This window comes from Manacus vitellinus, unplaced genomic scaffold (genome assembly GCF_001715985.3).
Source record: "Manacus vitellinus isolate BGI_N305 unplaced genomic scaffold, ASM171598v3 scaffold_112_pilon, whole genome shotgun sequence".
Classification (NCBI taxonomy): Eukaryota; Metazoa; Chordata; class Aves; order Passeriformes; family Pipridae; genus Manacus; species Manacus vitellinus.
The window spans coordinates 238,806-260,223 of NW_021938853.1; the positions used below are offsets into that span (position 1 = coordinate 238,806).

Genomic DNA, 21,418 nt, shown 5'->3' on the forward strand with positions numbered 1-21,418 from the left:
AATGCCAAGAGCTCCTTTGCTTTTCTCTTTAAATACTGCTACCTGTGTGGTGACACTTAGGAAGGGGGGAGAGTTCTTAAATATAGTATGTGCTCCTGAAAAATATTGGTAGTTTGTTTCTCTGACTGCCATTTGAAGCCTGGCATCAGCTGAGCCTTGTTTCTCCCTTTGCCAAGGACGATGCCCCCACAGCCAGAGATCTGATGATGCGCTATGCGACCAACAAGAAAACCACCAAGCGCAAGAAGAAATTGGAGAAAGCCATGAAGGTCCTCAAGGTGAGGAGAGGGGTGTCTGACTTCACAGTGTTTTAGCTTAATCCATCAAGTGCAGGAGTTGTGCCGTTGCCCCTGCTGGTTTAGCTGCAGGTGGCAGAAAATCCCATGTGGTTTCAAAGAGGGAGAGTTTTTAAAATCTAAGTGTCTCTTTTTTGAAGAGGCATCTTTAGACAGCAACCTTAAATCTGAAGCACTTTCCTCATAAAAAGAGAAGGATGTCTCTTTTCCATGCAGAAACAGAAAAAAAAGAGCAAGCCAGAGGTGTTCAACTTCTCTGCTATTCACTTGATTCATGATCCCCAAGGTGAGCATGCACTGCATTTCCTCTTATTGCAAGTCTGTGTTAATCTCAGATGGTAAAGCTCGGACACAGCTCTGCCAGGAGAATGGAAGTGGTGAGTAGGTGCAGATGTGACACTTGAAGTGTTTTATCTTAGTGTTTCACTACACTTTAAGAGAGTGAGATGAGTCCTGTTCTGCTTGTTTTAGTGGAACACAGGGAGGTGAGACAAGAAGGGAGCAATCTTATCTACTTTGGGTTGCTATATATCAGAATGTAGCTCTCTGCTTCTCTTGCATGTGTGAAGGCCATAATTTGGGGAACACCGGCTTACCTACGAAGCTTCTTTGGCTTATTCCCTTTTACACAGTATTTCTGTTGTTAGCCTGATACTTGTCTAACAGCACTTGATTTTGTCTTAGTTGGATGTAGTGAACTTTGAGGGATTTTGTTTTTTAGATGGGCCCAAAATATAGTTAAAAAAATCCAACTTTAAACCCTGTGCTTATGATGGGGAATGTGTGCTAGTTTTCCTCTGAACCTGTGCACAGCTTCAGCACTGTTAGGCATGTGAGAAGAAAAATAACCCACTGGGAGAAGTGCTTTGGCCACCTTGAATTTCTCTATGCAAAAGGCACTGTGGTTTGAAAGCAGTCAAAACTGACTGCCTCTTTTTACCCTAATCCTAGTTGAGTTGTGATCTTTTGGACTACTACAGATTTGTTAATACTCTTTTAGACTTTGCTGAGAAATTGCTGAAGCAGCTGGAGAGCTGCAAGGAGCGATTTGAAGTGAAGATGATGCTCATGGACCTGATATCCAGGCTGGTTGGAATACATGAGGTATGTACCTGGATTTTATAATGGTCTGCTGGGTAGCCCACCTGGCTTGGGAGGAGGCATGTGCTGGGCTTGTGCCTCAGGAAAATGAGGTTTAATTCTTCTGTATATCAAGAAGTCAGATGGATAGTCAGGTGGTTGCCAGTAGGCCTCATGGAACAGCATAGGGTGCTGACTTGTGTGGCACTGAGCAGGGGGTTAGTCTGGAATTGCTGAGCTATCCCTAAAGAATAGGCAAGAACTTGTCTCTTCCAAGACCTTCCTGGGAAGAAGCTGCCCATGCTGACCACAGTGTCAGTCAGGTGGTGCTGAACAAGGTGGGAACTGGCAGCTCCTGCACTTGCAGGGGTTTGTGCTGACTACCCAGTGATAAAATACGTGCACTGTATGAAGTGAAGAGTAATTCAGTCCTAGTTGTGGGGGGGGTCAGAGGATGAAGAGATTTCAATGCGAAGAAGTGGGTGCAGAGAGGCTGAGCTGTGTTTATCTGAGTACAAGTCATTTCCTTAGCTCCACAAATATCAAACTGAACATAGGAGACAACATCATGCCATAAAATCTTAGGCATGTGAAGAGCATGCTACAGAATGAGATTAAACTTGAGATCACCTTCATAAGCTGATAATGTAATAAAACAAAGACAAGAAGATAATGTCACAACTTTTTTTGCAGCTGTTTCTTTTCAACTTCTACCCCTTTGTTCAGAGATTCCTACAGCCCCATCAGAGAGGTAAGTAGCTACTTTGTAGCACTGCTGCTCCATGTCTTGTGCAGTCATTTCATGGAAGTGGTGCTGTAAGTGGACAGGTAGCAGTGGCTTGGTGGGAAGTAGGAGCAGTGCAGAGTGTAGAAGATGGAAGTACAAGTCCCTGACTGCCAGAAGTGCTGAGTGCTTTGTATTTCTTTGGAAACTGTGTCTCAGGGCTTCTTATTTGAGAAACTTCAGCAATGGGATAAAATGGATCTGAGTCCCTAATCCTGACCAGCTGAGCAAAGCATGGCTGCCTCTTGCTGCATCATTTTATAGATGTTTGACTCTAGTTGTGGAACCTTTGCTTTTGCCTTTGGTGGCCACTGAGGGCCTGCACTGCTGTGGGTGGAGGCCAGAATTGTTCCCAAGGCTTGGTGGGAGTGGAGAAATAATTGTCCCAGATAACTTCAAACTGGAGTGGCTTTGGGACTGAGTGAGTAAGCAGCTTGTTGAGTTTTGGCAGATGTGTTTATAGACCAGAGGAAGGTGCAGCAATACATTTTGGTATCTTCCCACTTCTCTTCCAGAGGTGACAAAGATCCTTCTGTTTGCTGCACAGGCTTCACATCAGCTGGTACCACCTGAGGTCAGTATTCCTCCTGTTTGATGCTAAATGGGCAGCAGACCAGCATGGAAATAGGAGTGTATTTGTGGGGAGAAGGGGAATCTGGGCAGACTGTTTGGAAAAGCTGATGGTAACTTCAGGCTATTTTTGCAAGTTCCAAGGTATTGTTTCATATAAAAGGGGGGAAAAACTGAACATGCTTGTCTTACTTTCTGCAAGAGAACTTGTGTCCAGAAAATAATTGTGGAGTGTAGTGACATATCCTGACCTCTGTGTTAATGATGTCTAAACTTTTACTCAATGTGCATTCTTTTTTCAGATCATTCAGTCAGTGTTGATGACCATTGCCAACAACTTTGTCACTGACAAGAATTCAGGGGAGGTCATGACTGTAGGGTGGGTACAGGATCATACAAACATCTTGAACTCTGACTATGATAAAATGTATTTTTTTAAACCACTTGCAAGCTATTCCTGTCACTTTTACTATGCTTTCAAGAACCTGCTGGAGTAAAAACAAATTAGGACAATATCTCAGCTTAAACTGTGTATTTTTGTGGAAGTATTCTACAATGGCTTTCTATTACACTAGATTTGTATAAATCTAGTATAGGATTCCTTGAGTTTCACATAATTCAGTCTACTCGTAGGATTTTGTCCTAACTGGTGTGAGAAAATGATTAATTCTCAATTCTTTTAGAATCAACGCAATAAAAGAAATCACTGCGAGATGTCCTTTAGCCATGACTGAAGATCTGCTCCAAGACCTCGTTCAGTACAAGACTCATAAAAATAAAAGTAAATATTACATTGATACAGCTTTAAAATATTTTTTTCTTTGGTATTTTGTGCTCCTCTCTTATAGCCTTTGTAATAGTGTTGTCTTAATGGATTTTTATGGGCTAAGAGAACACTTGCAGTATTTGGGTTATATTGCTGTATTTGGAGTGTGTATCCATGGGAGGCAAAAGTCACGGGTAGTTATGGCAGGGGAAATAACTGACCAAGATAAAAAAGGAAATGGATTAAGAGCAAGCCCTAAGGAAGTGGTGTGTTCTGCAGCAGAGAAATCAGAGGGAGCCATAAGTTCGGAGAAGGCTGTAAATGCTGATGACCTGAGTGGGCTTTGTTTGCTCAGAATTCTGGTTTTTGGTACTGACTCCTGGCTCTGTTCCTGGGTAGATGTGATGATGTCTGCAAGAACTCTGATACACCTGTTCCGCTCCCTGAACCCAGAGATGCTGCAGAAGAAGTTCAGGGTAAGTATTTCGTGTGCATTGCATTTACTGGGAACTAAGGTGCTCAAAAATAACTGGTCTCAGTGGCCTCTTGAGAATGAGGTGGAGTCCAGCCTGTGTTCTTCCCTTGCCTGCTACCTTTGGACATGGTCTGCTCTTATTTCCACTTTTCCTTAGTTCAAATTCATCTAACTCATGGATAGATTGTGGTCCAGAAAGTGAGCTCTTTGGCTAGAGTTCTTTCAACTTCAGTAATTAAGATCTTTATTTCATCAAGCAAAATTTAGCTTTTTCCAGCCACACCCTCCTGTTCTACTAGATATTTTCATAGATTTGTGGGCACTAAAATAGCAGCCTGCTCAATGTACTCTTTTTTAATGTACAGGGTAAGCCTACTGAGGCCTCGGTGGAAGCCAGGATCCATGAATATGGAGAACTGGATGCCAAAGACTACATTCCAGGAGCAGAAGTACTGGAGGTTGAGGATGAAAAGGAAAAGGGAGGAACTCAAGAGGAAGGTAGGCCTTTTTTTTTTTTTTCTTTTTTTTTAAATTGTATTTTGAGCATCACTATCAGTAAGATTTCATGTAACACTTTGTGTTTGTGCATTTCATTTTTCTACCTTCCTGTGTAGCTTGCACTTCCCTGTACCCTTGAAGTGCATTAGTGGGGTCTGTTGCTGTGTTGCTTTGTGGGATGGAAAAGCAAAGGCACATTGTACAGCTATGAAACATCCTATGTTTAGCTCCTGCTGAAGAGAGGTTGTTGAGAATTATCAGACACTGAAACAGCACTAGGAAGTAATATTTGGCTTAAACTCACTTTCTGTGCAAATGCTTTACGCAACCTGGAGCACCCACCTGAATGAGGGAAAAGAGATGGCGGAGTCTTTGAAAGCAAGGCAGAGTTTGGGAAATGAAGCCAGAGTGCTTTGGAGATGTTGCAGGGGAGGTGATGGGAGGAATAAATGCCCTGAGATGCCATGCTTTTTAGGCACGAGAATGCAGTGATTAGTGTAACAATCTGCTTGGCTCTGAAGGTGGTAACTTCAGCACTTCAGTCAGAACAGCAGCAAAGAGGAGCAATGCACACAGTGTAGTAAGGTAGCTATAAAGCACATTCAGGTAGTTGAGTCCACATTAACTGGTCTATGTTTCTTCCCTGCAGATGGCTGGGAAAGTGCTAGTCTGAGTGAGGAGGACAATGAAGATGGAGAGTGGATTGATGTGCATCACTCCTCAGATGAGGAGCAGCAACAAGTAGTGAGTTCCAAGTCTGCTGTCTCAAATATACAGTGGTCTTGTTAATTGCAGACAAGATTCTGATGCTCTATACTTTTATGTGGCTGCTCATAAATAATTATCCAGGGCTTCTGTGTAACCTGTGCAGGAGAAATGAGATTTGAATACTGCTTAGTGTACTGTGCTGAAGTACATACCTTGGGGGGAGAAGGGGGAATGCTGTCTCAGAGCTGTGATATTTATGTGAGTGCTTGTACTTATCCTAAAATAGGGTATGTATGTAACCTATGCAAACACTAGATGTTGGATATAAGACTAAGAGGAATCTTAACAACTGGTTGTAGCATTTCCCAACAATACTGCCCTTACATGCTAAATATTTGGGAGGTAAGGGTCATAGATTGTGGCACAGAAGTGGCTGGCCAAGCTCTAGGTGATTCTTTTGTACATGTTTCTTTTCCCAAGGCAGAGAAGGTGAAAAGCATGCCCATAGAGGAGCGGAAAGCCAAAGCTGCAGCAGTCAGTACGAGCAGGCTGCTGACTCAAGAAGACTTCCAGAAAATACGTCTTGCCCAGCTTTCTAAAGAAATAAATTCTGCGCCTGGCAAAGCTGCCAAGAGGAAATACATTGAAATAGATGATGAAGAGGAAGAGGGCAGGTAGGATATGGACTGTCATCTGGTGAAAGAGCATTTCATTGCAGCAGGGTACAGAGCTCTACTGTTGATCAATATTCCCTGGAGACAGGTAGCAAACAGCTGTGGCCTAGAATAGATCCTGGCTCAGCATTGGACGTGGAAGAAAAGATATGAGGGGCCTATGGAAGGTCTGAGCCTGTTTGGCTTGTTCAGGCCAAGAGCAGTAGCAGTAGTTGCATAGTTGTTTCTCCAGAGCTTGTGAAATTGTGGATAAAGCAGGGCTTTAAAAACAGTAATGGCAGCTTTTGAGGGGGATGTCCCATGCATGAGGAATAACCTGAAAGAGAACAAGAAGTTTGTGCCTGAGTTTATGGTAAGACAGTGGTGTAAGAGATGGGTTAGAGAGCAAGAGGGCATCTTGTTTTCCTTACCAGCTGAAGTTTTGTGGGTGGTAACCTTTTGCTGGATTTCTGTTTGTGTAGGGGGGAGTTGCTTTCACTCAGAGATATTGAACATCTGCATAAGAAGCCCAAGTCAGACAAGGAGACCAGACTGGCAACTGCAATGGTGAGGAACTGGGATCTTTCATGTCTTGTCTTTGCAGATTCAGGGTTATGTTTGCCTTCTGCAGAAAGAGGGGGTGTTGGGGTTGCATCTGTAAGATGGATGCCCAGCTGCTATTTGCATTTTGAGAAATTATTTCAGTTTTTTGCTGTTGCACTTTGGCTGCAAGAAACAGCCTCTTGCTGGTCACAGGTGACCATGAAAGTACAAACACACTGGACTTTGACTGTGACTTAAGAAATACAGCCAGCATAGGAGAATGCAGGTGTGGACACAAAGACATCCTAAATCCAAGTTTATTGTTACTGCCATAGAACCTGTTACCATCAGGCAGCTGATGTTGACTGTGGGGGAAGCAAAATCAAAGTGACCTCATGTTGTTCTACTACAATGATTATTCTAGGCTGGAAAAACAGACAGGAAAGAATTTGTGAAAAAGAAGACAAGAATTAACCCGTTTGCCAGCTCTTCCAACAAAGAGAAGAAAAAGAACAAGAACTTCATGATGATGAGATACAGCCATAGTGTCCGGACCAAGAACAAGCGTTCCTTCAGGGAGAAACAGGTAATGATTAGTGCTGGAAAAGGATGGGGCTGTGTGAGCTCAAACTCAAAGTGCAGGTGTAATGCTGTGCACTCTGTATCCTGAAGTGTTGCTGCTAACTTGGATGGTGTAATGGCTGCAAAGCCTGTGGGCTTGGCTTCCCTGAATCATGCCCCAGAGGAGGAGCTGTATTGGAGACTGTAGTGAATCTTTTTGGCAGGCTCCTCTAACATGTTTTGAGGTGCAAGCCCTGTTGCAGAATCAAGTGTAGGTTTGGAAGGTTTTGCTTTCCTTTACATGCACTGAAGATATCATAATAGAATCCTAAATGTAATTCTGTGATAGGAGGAATGTTTCCCTGGTATGGAGTTCTTACTAAAGGCAAGCTTTTAGTGTGTTTCTTCACTCTCCAGAGTCTTTCTTTGACCTTTGTCCTGTTACTATTGTGTTATGAACTCATCTGTCCTGGCCTTGAGGTCATCTAATAGCTTGTCACAAATACCATTTATAGCTGTTCTTTAAGGACATTTATTGCCACCTGAAGCAAGCTGGGAAAAATAAATCAGTTTAGCAGTAGTTTGACTGTAATGCTGCTCTCAGTGGTGAGGCACCTGCCAGTCCAGGGTTTCACAAGGTGTTAGTAAACTGAACTCATCCAGGCATGTCCCAGAAATTTGTAGAATAATCCAGTTATGTAGTTGTCTTATATGTGGTGGGTTTTTTTTCTCCTTGCTAGTTTGTCTTGTTAGTGCTTTCAGAGGCTTCTTTTGTGATGTGTTGCAGGATCATATCATGTGGATAATGTGTATTGGTTTGCAATTTGTTGCCTTGAGAATGGCAAGACTGTAGCTGTCTATAGACTGAGTAGAGAATGTCTTAAGTGTTTCTGTTAAACAGGAAGATGTAGACTGATATCCTCTGTGGTATTTTGATCTGCCTCACCTGAGGCTGACTATATTAACCCTGCTCTCAAAACACACAAAATAGGTTGCAAATAAACAATCTAGGCACTTCCAGGAAACTGCTGTTGACAGTGGTTCTTGGCTCACTTATAAAAAGCCCTCTTGAATGTTTTGTTCTTAGTCCTGACTAATGTTTAGAGTTAAATATAATGGCGAAACAATGAAAGAACAATTTATTCATATTTTTCACTGGTGTTATGCTATAGCATCAGTTCTATTAAACATGACTTGCAAATAACTTTTATGAGTGGGTTGGAGGACCGTAGTTGTGTGACACTGCATTCTGCAGCACTTCTGGGTGGCAAAATAAAGTAGCCTGTTGTCTACAGTTATACCACTAGATCCTTTACCAGCTAAACCATGTCTGAAATGTACAATATCTCTCTAGAGTGATATGGCACTTGTAAACATTCTTCCTTGCCCCTTGAAAAGAAGTTTTGTTATATGCCTTCCCAAAATAACATTTTCACTTACCTCTTATCTGTGCTGGAGCTTTGTCTTGATATCTTCCAATGAAAACAAGTCAGTGGAAGAACTGACATTTATCTTTCATTGTGTAGTATTTGGTATTGCTCAGCCCTTTAATTGTACTGTGGAGTTCAGCTAAAATAAGTGTTTCTGCCATTGCAGTTAACATTTGCTATTGTTGCTCCCAGTTGGAGCTGATGAGCTCTTAGTGTTTTTCTCAGAGGTTAAAGAAATTGAAAAGGATCGTTGATGTGATTGGGGTGTTGTGTCAGTTATTATTCTCCTTACCTGATCATTCCACTCCTGTCTCATGTTCAGATTGCTCTTCGAGATGCACTTCTGAAAAAGAGGAAAAAGCTGCTGAAATAAGAGCTGAAGAGAACTTAATCACCTTTGAAGAAATAGCCCTGGAAATACTTGTTTCCACCCACGATCCCCCTGAGGGAAAGAGGGACTGTGGTGCCTTATGGATTTACCTCTCTTCAGTTCAGAGTTAAAACTGGAGCTCTTGGAAGCTGATGGATTCTGCATCTATAGGACAGATAGAGGCCTTAAACTTGGGAGGGTTTTAATTTTATTTTTAAAGCATTCTGGGGGAGAAGGCAATTTTCTTTCTATTTAATGTAATTAACATACAACCCACTGTAAGTGTAAGTATTAAAATACACAACCTTATTGTTAAAATATTTGACTTGAGGCAATTCTTGAATAAGTAATGGGAAGCAAAGAATATTCTCATCAGTCTATAAAGCATGTGTAGGTTGTGTCTGTGCATGTCTTAAGGGTGTGGCTGTACAGACTTGAGTGAGGTGTTTGAGCAACTGTCTTGGACTAATCTAATCAGACCAAATTCTTGTGTAATTCAGGTAAGCTCAAGTAAGATCATAGTTACTGCAGCTCATGAAGAAAATAAAATTAGTATATGGGAGATGGTTTTCATGTTGCCATTTAAATAGGATGCTACCCTTATATGCCAGAGAGAAAAAGGAATGTTTTCCTATATTGGTGGGTCTAAGGGAGGGACTGGCTGGTGTCTCTTGGCAAGTACATGTGAGAAAAATGTACATCTCTGGATTCTTTATGTAAGGTTTATCTTGTGCTTCAGCACTGACCTCTGCTGAGACCATTAATGGGCTTTGTACCTTCCCCAGCCACCTGTTTTAACGGAGTTGATAAATTATAACTTGAGGGATTTATTTATAACATCCTTGGTCAAAATCTGTTTGAAATGGATTTCCTTGTGGGGCAGGAACAGGTGCCACAAGCGCAGTGTAATGGAAAAGCATTTGGTGGGGTACTTTTTTCCTTTATTTTTTTAGTAGCTGGGTTACTGCTTATCTTCTGTGTGGGAATTAGTGCAGTTTGGCTATTTTTCATGTTGAATATGTATTTCTATTTACTTTAATTCCTAATTATATTGATTGTGTATTGTTTTGTCACAATCTTCTTAGACAAAAAAGCTTACAGAGGTTTCAGGGAGCCAGGAGAGAAGAACTAAGTAGGATTTTCTAACAAATTGCCATTTTGTATTGCAACTGTATGTTACTGCTGAGGGAATGGCAGAAATGGCTACTTGGCAATGACAGCAGTGAGCTGGCCAGGTCAAGGATGTGTAGCCCAGAGCTGGAAAGATGGAAGAGATGCAGAGGACCTGCAGTGGGTGTGGGGATGGAGTGTGGAGAAGGGGCTGAAGAGACAAAGATAAGGGGAAGAGAGGGCAAGTACAGTGTGTTCTTGTATAAAGCCCACTTCTGGCTGTTCTTGTTTCTTTTGTGCTGAAGATCTGAGTGGCTTCCCTTCATGTGGATGTGTTAAAAAACTAATGATTTCTGAGGCTGAAAGGGAGAGGGAAGTTTTACTCTCGGAGTTCAGAACAAGTATTTAGTGTCCTCTTTTCCCTCTTGTTTACAACCCTGCTGTGTGACCCAGCAAGCTGAGCTATGCCCAGTTACTGCCAAGTCTGTCTGTCCCCTGTCCTCCTTGTAAAAAGGACTGTGTTGGACTGCCTCTTATAAACTTTGGCAAGCAGAAGCGCGGGGGAAATGCCCGTGTTAAGCGGTAGCCTGTACCGGTTTCGGTGGTTACTTTGTCACCCCGTGTCGTGCCCGAGGTGCGGGGGTGCCGGCTGCGGGCCGGCCCGGCGGGCACGCCTCGGGGCGGGCGCTGCCGTGTCCCGGCCCTGCCCGGCGGGCGTGGCTGCTGTGGTTGCTGTGGCTGCGGGGAGGCGGGCTGGCGCGGGGCCCGCGCTGTGCTGCGCCATGGGCTGCGGGCCGTGGGCGCTGCTGGGCCTGCTGTGCGGGTGGCGCGGCGGTGGCCCCGCTGCGCTGCAATGTGAGCCTGGACAGCCCGGCCGAGCAGCGCTGGCTGCCCGTGCTGAGACACTTCGATCCCGCCTTCCTACGCGCCGCCGTGGCCCGGGTCATCGAGTGAGTGCCGTGCGGGGGGGTCCCCGCATGGCCCGGGGAGGTGTCGGGGTGAGCTGCTGGCAGCTGCCGGCTGCTGCGTCCCTCGCTCGGCTAACGCCTCGGGTGTTTTGCAGCGAGAGCGTCCCGAAATGGGTGCACCAGGTCATCCGGCCCATAGCAGCGGAGCTGGAGCAATTCATGCCGCAGCCCTTCGCGGGGGAGATTGTGGGGCTGTGCCAAGCACTGGGAATCAGTCTGGGAGATGGAATCCTGCTCAACTTCGCCTACGAGTCCACTGCGTAAGTGTGCGGTACTTACAGCGTCTGGTGTGAGCAGGGGTAGAACTTGGGGCAGTTCAGCGTGGGAGGAGGCACAGCAAGGCAGGTCACTTGTGCTGTTCCTTCTCGGACCATGTCATGTCTTCAGCTGGAAGCCTCATTAGGCAGTTTGGATCCTGCATGGAAAGAGAAAGTTGTTTTCTGTGGCTTAGTGAAAGTAAAATCTAGCTGTTGTGTTCTTGTGTACATACATCTATGTAAGTGGATAAAAATCTGAAAATTTCTGCTAATAAGGTAGATCCCTCCGTTCAAAGTAGTTGGGATGGTTTATCTTTAAAGATCATGTAAGATAGTCTTCTGTCATGTAAAATCACCCAAAAGGCAGCTAAAACAATTAGTTGCCATTTCATTATTTTAAGTATTTGTCTGAGATAAAGTTACTCTAAACCACTTTGGGGATGAATGTTCACAATGACTGCATAATGTTGCTCTGTGATTTGTATAATGGAAAATGGCTGAAATATTTATAACAGCAATCAAAACTTCAGCGGAAAAAATAGTTTCATTCTGTTCTTTTGCTTTAGAAGCATGTGCAGAAAAATAATGAACACTTAGGGTTACCTGTGAGGATACTAAAAAGGTTTCTCCATACAGGTTTTACAAAAATTCAGGATATACAGCCACTTCTTTGCATTTTGATTGTTGTGGGTTTTTTTTTTATGTGTGATATTCAGTTAGTGATCCTTTTTTTTAGTAAGTGTTAATATTGGACGGGATACTTAATTAAATGCTGGCTTTGTTAGTGTTTCACAGAGGATGCTTATCATACTTGGCCCTGGTGAGATCCATGCAACTTTCTGAGCGTGGATTCTAAAAAAAAAACCCCTCAGCTGGGAACAGCTTAGTTGCATGAGGAATTTTTTACCTTTATATTTTTGAGACAGGGTTATGCATCACTGAGAAGAAACATCTAACTCTGGAGGAAATAAGTTGTTAATTTTGTGCTAATGGAATATATTCCACAAAAAAACCTGTTTCAATGAAACTGAAAGTGTTACACAAGGAGTTTGAACACACTTCCTGTTCTAGAGACTAGTCTCTTACTGAAATGGCTGATACTTGAACAACTATTTGCATTGGTTTCACTGAAAGGACTTAGTTTGAACTTATCTAGTTATGACTACAAATATAAACATGGTCCAAATTGAAGTGAAATGATCTATCAAAATTAAATGCAGAGAGCAGGGCACTTTGTGGGTGCCTTGGCATGTCAGCTTTTTGTTGTGATTTAGAAGAGCAGTATGTGTCCCTGAGTGGAAGTGCTGCTCTCTGCCTGCTCTGTGGTTTCTGACCTGATTTCTTGACTGTAGTGTGTCACTGGACTTTGAGCAAACTCCTATTTGTATGGAAACATTAATAAAATACCTAGCAGAACCCAGTTCTTCCTGAAAGGTTGATCTAACACTGTCACAACTCTTTATTCACTGATTTTTGTCTGGTGTGTTTGCAGGTTCTGTACAAGCATTGTTGCTCAGGATGACAAAGGGAACATTTACCACGGTCGGAACCTGGATTATGATTTTGTTGATATATTGAGCAAGATCACAGTTGATGTGCAGTTTATAAAGAGTGGGCAGGTATGGTCTGGGATTGGCTCAGCTGGGTGGTCTGTCCTATAGCTGCTTAGATAGGGGGATTTAATGTAGGAATGTGTTCCCATCCCACATAGACTGGATTGTTAGAGCAGCACAGTTAGTCTCCAGGAGTGTGGGATGAATGCAGGTTTTCTTTGCTTTCTGGACATCCAGTTTATGGTGATGCATTGGAGAAAATAGAACAGCATAATAAAGATTCTCAAGATTGTTATTTGAAAGGAGGTGTTGAAAGAAAAAAATGTCAAGATACTAAGAAAAGTACTGCAGAAAACAAGAGATCAGTTTTGGCAGGGATCAGTTCTAAGGCTTACTTGTTAGACCTTTCTAGTTTTTCAACCAGTGTGTGTGGTTTTGGGTCAAGATTACAAAAGACGAGTTAGTTACTAGTACAGTCTTAGTGTGAATTGGTTCATGTTCATTAGTCCATTTTGCAGATGGAAAACTTGCTGTTTGTTTCTTGCTTGACTGCTTGCTAATTTGAGCTAAACTCCTGTAGCAGCTGGTGATCACTAACAAATGAAACGCAGTGAATTTGGGGCCTCGGTCTTTTTATAGTTTACTTGGCAAGTTTTACTGTAATTTAAGGCACAGTATTTTATAACAACTTAAGTATGAAAGTCAGAGAAAGAAGGACAGGGTGCTGCTTCCAAATGTTACTAGTATTTTCAGCCGTGTTCTGTTCTGTTTCCTGGTTTCAGGTAGCGTACCAAGGCACCACATTTCTTGGCTACGTAGGCTTATGGACTGGACAACGTCCACACAAGTTCACAATCTCTGGGGATGAACGAGGTAAATGAAATGTCTTCTACACTTGACATTATGTGCTCTGTTGTTGGCTGTTGCCTGCCCTGGCCCTTTTCCCCCAGAAGGAAAAGTGAGGTTAAAGTTGCCAGGAAGGATCTGAAAGGGAATGACTTGCCTTGCCCTCAGGGAGTCAAAGTGCACATGCTGCCAGTTTTTGGCTGCTGTGTAGGAGGAGGTATTTGTTTGTCATCTGAGCTGAAAGTGTCAGAGGACAGGAAGAGCCCTGGGGAGAGCTGTAGAAGGCGAACTGTGGTCTGGTCAAGAGTCACAGCTGGAGGTGGCAGAGTAGGGGCTGACAGAACAAGAAGCAGTTTGGATAGCAAAGAAACAGCTGCTTTCCTGGTTCTGTGACCCTTTTGCTGTATTCCATCATCTGTCATCATAAGGCAGTTGGAAAGAGGACAGGAAGAGAAGTGTAAGACAGATTTAGGGGAAAGGCAGCAGGGTTTGAGAGAATGCAGAGGCACTGGAAAGGCAACTGAGCAAGATCAGTAATACAGGGAAGTTGAGAGATGTCACTGCTGAGAACCAAAACTTGGAGCAGTGAGGAAGGCAAAGGAAAGGTCACTGCCTCTTCCATCAGTACTTCAGTTTCACAACTATTGGAAACTAAGTTAACTGAAAGCTGGGGTTGGTATCTTCCATTTTCAAGTTCGTTTTGGTTTTTTTTTTTTTGTAAGAAGGTGACACTTTGTTCTTCACTGACTGATTGTTTGAACTGGCAACAATGTAGTCTCAGAGCCAACATAGAAAATATTTATTTTTCTCTTGTGATTGTGATATGCATATTTGGCTTTTTAATCTGTTAACTGGACAATCTGTTTTTGAAATTTTTATATGATACGCCAACAATATTCACTGTATGTGTTACACATATACATTATCTCTGAGTAGGGATTCTGGTATGGAGCACAGGGACCTATGGATTCTTGTGTCCTTTGTTAATGCAGCCTTGTTGGAGTCACTAAATTCTTTCCATAGCTGGCACACATACTGCTCCTGATACCAGAGTAGTTATTTAATCCTTTCAAAATTGGAGTGTAGTGGGGTCATACTTAGAGATGCAAACCACTTTTAGTTCAGCTTAGAAATAGTCCCAAGTGTATCAAGTCTCTGTAAAGGCCTGATTTAGGAAATCTTGTGGACCAGGTCATGTGTGGACCATGAAATGTCTGTTCATTCCATGCATGCTGTACTTCTGTAAATTGGTTGATGCTGCTTGCTGATTTATCTGAACTAAAAGGTCTTTTTTTAGTTCACTCCAACTGAACTACAAATTAAGGGAAATAAGCATGTGAACTATGTTTGGGAAGGGGAGGGTGACTAAATTTAGGGTGAAGGTCTGTCAGGTGACAAGCATATTGATTCTGGTGGCTGTCCTGTGGTTTTGGTGTATGAAGAATAACAAACTTGCCCTTCTGTTTTTCTTACTTCTCCTGATGTGCTTGGTAACACAAACACTATCACTACTGTTTTTTAGCTGCTTCCTGATTTCTGTTGTGTTATTGCTGTTTCACTATTTCAGTCACATGAATAATTAGGAGATAATTATCACTTATTTCATGACAGGTCTGAGATGCTTTCTGGAAAGCAGGAGTGTTAATCCAGCTGTTGTGGCTGAATGTCAGTTGGGATTAGATTGCCTATTTATATTCCATCAGGATGTTGTGCTCCTTGTTGGCCTTTCTCCCATAAAATATTAACATCTTGTGCTGATAGGCAGCTGTCCTGTTTCATTGTATATATGTATATTGCATGTATAGTAATTACTTTTTTCTCCCCAGATGGTGGTAGATGGTGGGAAAATGCCATAGCTGCTTTCCTCAATCGGAATTACCCTGTCAGCTGGCTGGTCCGGGATGTAAGTGCACTGGTTACTTTCTCACATTAGGTCATTTGTGCTTAAACTCACAGGGAAGTTGCGTCTTCCAACTTTCAGTTGCACAGAAAGCTTACTGGTTTGATAAGTAAATGGATATCATAAGAGAAGCTAAGTGTTGTCCCTGAATTGTCAGTAAATGAGAGACAATTCCAGTCCTTTAAGGGGGTGATCTCTAATCAATGCCAGAAGTGCTGGAGAAGCTGTGCAAAGACTTCATTCCTAGGGACTATTTCATCTAGTTGTGACCAGTTAACACAGTTGCACTCTTAGATGTGAATACCTGTCCCAGGGGTTATTTTATTCTGTTTGATATGTTACTATACTAATGCTTTTCTCAAGTAGCACTTTAGTCATTGACCATTTCCAGACAGAGTGAACCTTTTTGATTCTGAAGATGTCCCAGTGCTTGTTTCTGTGCCTGACCTCACTGTCATCTCCTTTTTTGCATCAGACCCTGAGCAGAGCAGAGGACTTCCAGTCAGCTGTTCTCAGACTGGCTGGCATTCCCATCATTGCTGAAGTTTACTATATTGTAGGAGGTGTGTCACCCAAAGAAGGCATGGTCATAACAAGGAACAGGAAAGGGCCAGCAGATCTCTGGCCTCTGGATCCTTTAGGTGGAGCGTAAGTAGGAAAAAACTGCTTTGTTTTCTTTTCTTGTATTGCCTCCTGAGTGATAGGTTGGGTTAGTAATGGTGGTAATGCTTACAGCTGCACAGGGAAAGCTTGAAACCCTCTGAAAGGAGCCCCAGTTCCTTCTCCTGGAGAAGGAATTGCAGCACCTTGTCACTTTGGGCCAGTGCAAAGGGAAAAACGTGGAAAAAGCATCTGTTCAATTTTTTAGCCAGATTCCAAAGGAGGGCTCTTGCCATCTGTCTGCCAAGTATTGCACCAATAAACTCAGAAACTGGAAATCAGTTGTGTCCCAATGTGGTAGAAGGCTAAAGGCTCAAAAATAACTGTTCCTATCTAGTTTTCTGAAATCAGTAGCTTAATAGAGGAAGGTGATGGTACAGAACTGCCCTGTGGGGGGGATAAGGGGCACCAATGCAAACAGGCAGATGGAGTGCTGCAGGCTGCATCAGTTGCAGACCCACTGCTTTTCCAACCATACTCCTAAAGGTCTGTTATTGTAGTCAAGGGTGGTTTTGTCACAAGCCAGCAGGAGTTCAGGGGTTACTCTGTTTATGTTCCATAGTTGATGGTACAGGCGGTTCTATATATCAGCACAGGGCCCTTGGGCTTGCAAAAGACACAGGGAAGTGGATTTTGAGGGAGGCTTTTCCTTTTGGCAATGCAGAGATGCTGATGCTTGACCTGCAAGAATTACCTGCTGATTCACCTCTTCCCTTTTGGTCACAGGTGGTTTCGTGTGGAGACAAACTATGACCACTGGACCACCCCTCCTCCTTTTGATGATCGCAGGTAAATAGAGAGCTCTGTGGTGAGTGAAGACTTTCTTTTTGGAAGAGCTTACAGGTTTGGGTTTCTCCTTCTCTGGGCAGGTGTTATCTCCTTGAGCAGGCAGCTTATTTACTTCCTGTGATGCCACTCTAGAGAGAATAGATAAGGTTAAGAGCAATATTCATAGATGCCAGGGCAAAAATCTGTGAGGCATGGCTTAGCATAAATGAGAAATTGCCAGGCAAGGCATGGGCCAAAAACTTCAAGTAAAGTTTAGTAGAAGGTAGATTTAGATGCACAGTGCAAAAGTATTTGATGGCGCTAGGAAGGTGCTCACACATGGATTTCTTAGGCTGTGTAGTGTGCAGAAAGGGATTGGCAGGTTCTGTACTCAAGGGATTAGTAACAGTAGCTTCAACAATGTGAGACCAGATCCTGTCACACAACTCTGGGTTATTTCAGGCAAAGCAAGCATTTCAGTGTCAAGGCCCTTAGTGAGAAGTTTGTGTTGATGCTTTGTAGCCTTTGGAACAGGAAAGTGTGTTGATGATACTGTGTTTTCCTGCAGAACTGCAGCCATCAAAGCTCTCAATGCTACTGGACAGCAGAACATCAATTTTGATACACTCTTTAAGGTATTTCTTTAATCCTGCATTATGATTTTCACTGCAAGCTTTGTCAAAGCAGAAATGCAGTAGTTTGGTCAGGGATCTAAAAGATGCTTTTTTTTGTGGGGAACAAGCTGTACTGCACAGTCATTTTTGGAGAGGTGAAGACAAAGTTTGTTAAAATGCTGCTGAATTCCTGTGCGTAGGCATTTTGTAATAGTCTGCCAATCCAGGTGGAAAGTGCAAGAGGTGAATCCCATCATCTTTGCAGTTCCGTATTTCAAGTGAAATTATTGCAGACAGTGTTAGACAAATGTGAGTGGTATCTACCAGTTAGCTTTGGGAATTGAAATGGGTATTTCAGAGGGCTTTAGAAAGTAATTCTGTAAATGGCCCGATGGTAAAAAAAGCTGGAAAACTCCTTAATTTCACATTACTGCTTTTATAACTTCACCCTGCTGCTGTTCATAAATAACCTTTTAATTCCCCTTTCATCTACCAAAATGACAACTCTTCAAACTTTCTGTACAGGTATTGTCAGTGAAGCCAGTCTTAAACATGTAAGTATTAGACTGAGATGATCTGTGCCTCCTGCTTATGCCTCAGGCCACTTCAGAGTCAATCAGAGCTTCCTTAGGGTCTTGCTGTGTGTTTGAGTGTCTTGTGGCTTCCCAGTTTAGATTTTTGGCTTGTGTTTGTGGCACCGTTTTCACTTCTACAACACTCTTTGTCCTGGGTTTGCCCTTCCATCCAAAGAGCTACAATTGGTTGGGCTCAGTCTGATAGTGGGAAGTTGTTTTGGAGTAGTGAAACAAACGATTCCTCTGGAGGAGCAGCTGGACTTTCCACTGAGTTGTTTGTCCACTTCTGGAACTTTTAGGTTGGTGTTAACACTGAGAGTGGCTTTTTTTCGATGTTCTGGTGTAGGTCTGCTTGATGTGTAGAAAGGATAAAAGTAAACGGGACAAACTTTTAAGTATGATTTACTGTGTTTTCGAGAGATTTATTTCAGTATCTTGTTCTGTATTGTTGCAGAAATCACACTTTTGCAACACACAGGTTGTTATGTTTCACACAGAGATCAGTATATTCTCTGGATCACTCATTCTCACTGGGGCTTTGCAATGGCTTCCTCTAAGTTAATACCAGGACCTCTTCTCTGTCTTGTAAATGTGAGGAAATTGGGAGAGTTTGTATCTGTCAGACCTGAGATGAACACTACCAGTTGTTTAATATAGTGATGAAATGGATGTCGAAATACCATTGCTTTGCTGTACTGAGTTGGGGAGAGAACACTAAAAATCTGTGCCAGAAGCCTTCAATTCCATCAGCTTTTCTCAGTCTTTCTAACCCTTCTGTACCTAAGCAGAACACTTGTTTCCACTCAAGCTGCTTTGCTAGCTGTATAAATTAGTGTTTGCAGCCTTTGGGATGTCACTGACTCTTTCTCTCTCCCTGCCAGTAACACAGTGTACACCACAGTGATGAGTGCTGCATTTCCAGACAAGTACCAGACATGGATCCGAACTGAGCAGTGAAGAGCTGTAAGGAGCAGAGGTGTAAGTAGCACGTTGTACTTGCATTTAAACATTTGGGGTGCAGGGTCACTGAGGGACAAAGTGCTGCAGTGACACTCCAGTGACGTAGTCTGAACTCCTGATGCTGTCCTTGGTTTGCTTGTTGCCCTGGGGTAAATACCTTCCCTTGTTGTTTTAAAGGTTGGTAAGTATTGACTTGCTCAGTGAAGCTCTTGGACATTGTCTTAGGGAAAAGTGCTTGATCTGAGAGGAAGGGGGTGGGTGTTGTGATTTGAGGTAGAGGTTCTCTCTGGCAATGTTTTGGCAGGTTTTACCAGTCCCCAGTCCAGCACTCCTTTGTCTCCAGGTGGCTGACAGGAATCCCAGCAGGAGGGGGTGGTGCATTAGCACCAGAAAAAAATTGAGCTTCACTGGCAAGAGCTGCTCAGCAATGACATTGTGAGCAGCACCCTCTGAGGGGTTTGTCCTGTCAACTTGCAGAACAAGTCCAAGTCCTTGAACTCACAAGGTGCCTTGTGTGGCAGTTTCAATATACTTAGAGAAAGATATTTCAGATCTGATTTTAGCAAGAGTAATTCCTTTTAGAGCTTGTACAGAATTTGGTTTTTTGTAACTCTAGACCAACTTGTGCTCTCTTATCTACTTTTGTATTTCAACAGACTGAGTGAGAAGCTGAAGCTTTGCAAGATCAGCATACGGTTCTAAAATAACTCTTGGGAGCAGTACAGTCGTTTCGGCTTATTAATTATGTGAACCATTTGGGGAATAGTGACTTGTTAACTCTTTGAACTGTTGCAGGTGATCCTCTTAATGAACTGTAAGAGGTGTTTGAATTTTATTTTAATTGATGTTCTAGCAGATGTGACTGGTTAAAAATGGCTTTTACTGGTTTTGTAAGAGTTGTGTAACTGCAATGTAGTTCTGTGCTAATGAATAAATTTTTGTACTTTACATGGCCAGTAGGTCTGAACATGATGAAATAAAAAGATGCAGCTGATAGACTGATTTCTGGAGGTGTGTGGAGTTACTAGCATGTGCTCATCCTTTCCCCTCACCTGTGAGGGGTTGGTGATATGAGCCTAGTAGGGGCAGATGCAACAGTCAGCAGCATGCAGAGCTGTAGACTATAGTTAATTGATTTATCAGAAATCAGGAGCTGTTTCAGGAAGTGTGATAATACTTTGCTCCCTGGTAGATGAGAGAAGCTTGTGTTGGGTAGCAGTGATGTTAAAGGAGGATGTATGTTTTCCTGTGATCAAATAAAATTGCCTGCAATAGTAAGTTCATAAGTTGTTTCTACAATGTCGAGCAGTGGGGTTTTTGTTGGGTTGTGCTGTGACTGCATATTGAATTTTGGCACTTAATTGTACCCTGGAAATAGTGAAGGATTTGAAGAATCAAGACCAGTGGATACCGGATTATGTAAAGCTTAGAGGTCCCCTCCTGCACTGGACAGAACTTCACCTGAGGGAAGGTGTGGTCAGAGCACCATTTCCAGATCCATCTGTGCTGGTGCAGTGTTTGTGCTCTGGTTATGCAGACTGCTCCGAGAGCACCTTCTGGAGCTGTGGGCCCTTTATCTCCTTGTGCTGAGTCTCGTAACCTGCTTATCTGCATCCTGTCCTCCTGACTGGATGAATGTACTGCAAGCTTTGCCCTGACCCAGTTTGTACAGCAGTTGGATGCCAGAAGGATAAATTTGAACAGAGTTCCTGGAGGAAGATGTAATTGTGCTCACCATCTTTGGGATTGCAGAATGCCATTGTTTTAAATTACAGAGCAGGCACTGACACCTGATGGCACCAGTTTTCCTTAAATAACAGCCTTCTACAACAAAGGGATCCTTCCAGGTGTGGCTTTGTTTTGTCATCCTAACCTCTGCACCATTAGGCTGATTATCTGCTGGCAGGGGTGTGCCCAGATGCTACTGGTATGTAAATTTAACCAAATGTATGTTTTAATGTGTACAAGCAGATCTAGTGTGTATAAATCACAAGTATCCATGAATATTCAGAAAAAAATTTGCTGCTGTTGTGTTTGGGTCTTGGCAGCTGTTTGTGCTTGTGAAGTTTAAACAAGGATTTAAGGTTTTTTCTTCTAAATTATTTTCTTGAAAGCCTTGCATTTTGTGTGATAATAAACACTCAAACATGCTCATTTCCAATAAAAAGCTTTCTGCCACCTAGAATGCTTTTCTTGTGCTAGTCAAAACCATAAGTTACTTTGTGGTTTTAGTTTAATGACAAGCTAAAAATATAAATACTAATGAAGTGGTAAATGACACATCATAGTAACTAGATGATTTAACCTGTGAGTAACTGAGCTACTTTTAATAAGAACTGAAATTTGACAGAAGTGCAGAGATGGGATTGCTAATACTTTAAATAAAACTCTTAATGCTGGAAACATTAAAATGTAGTGCTGATGCATTATTTTGGCAGGTTTGGGTATTTTGTGGGAATTTTTGCCAAGAAAG

The 21,418-nt window shown here is 42.7% G+C and overlaps 2 protein-coding genes and 1 long non-coding RNA gene across 4 annotated transcripts in view; 2 read left to right on the forward strand and 1 right to left on the reverse strand.

Moving 5' to 3' along the window:
- Positions 1–9,052, forward strand: part of SDAD1 (SDA1 domain containing 1) — a 12,298-nt gene extending 3,246 nt beyond the window's left edge. Inside the window, exons 9-22 of the mRNA XM_018089033.2 lie at positions 177–278; positions 513–582; positions 1,297–1,400; positions 2,070–2,127; positions 2,676–2,734; positions 3,033–3,109; positions 3,414–3,511; positions 3,896–3,972; positions 4,337–4,469; positions 5,119–5,213; positions 5,658–5,851; positions 6,313–6,397; positions 6,798–6,959; positions 8,687–9,052. Of these exons, the coding sequence (XP_017944522.1) occupies positions 177–278; positions 513–582; positions 1,297–1,400; positions 2,070–2,127; positions 2,676–2,734; positions 3,033–3,109; positions 3,414–3,511; positions 3,896–3,972; positions 4,337–4,469; positions 5,119–5,213; positions 5,658–5,851; positions 6,313–6,397; positions 6,798–6,959; positions 8,687–8,737 (1,365 nt within the window). The 3' untranslated portion in view covers positions 8,738–9,052. The remainder of the gene's footprint in view (positions 1–176; positions 279–512; positions 583–1,296; positions 1,401–2,069; positions 2,128–2,675; positions 2,735–3,032; positions 3,110–3,413; positions 3,512–3,895; positions 3,973–4,336; positions 4,470–5,118; positions 5,214–5,657; positions 5,852–6,312; positions 6,398–6,797; positions 6,960–8,686) is intronic.
- LOC115308082 overlaps positions 1–11,203 on the reverse strand; it is a 25,424-nt gene extending 14,221 nt beyond the window's left edge. For both annotated transcript variants that reach the window (XR_003916428.1, XR_003916427.1), the window contains exons 1-2: positions 11,092–11,203; positions 8,657–8,707 (exon numbers count right to left, since the gene is read on the reverse strand). This is a non-coding gene — a long non-coding RNA (uncharacterized LOC115308082). The remainder of the gene's footprint in view (positions 1–8,656; positions 8,708–11,091) is intronic.
- NAAA (N-acylethanolamine acid amidase) lies at positions 10,627–21,356 on the forward strand. The gene is given in 12 exon segments (XM_018089034.2): positions 10,627–10,667; positions 10,669–10,794; positions 10,908–11,072; positions 12,562–12,688; positions 13,405–13,495; positions 15,295–15,371; positions 15,844–16,016; positions 16,755–16,817; positions 17,365–17,431; positions 17,936–17,964; positions 18,867–18,963; positions 19,602–21,356. Coding segments are annotated over 11 exon segments (1,035 nt in total). The 3' UTR covers positions 18,943–18,963; positions 19,602–21,356.
- Positions 21,357–21,418: the final 62 nt, after the last annotated feature.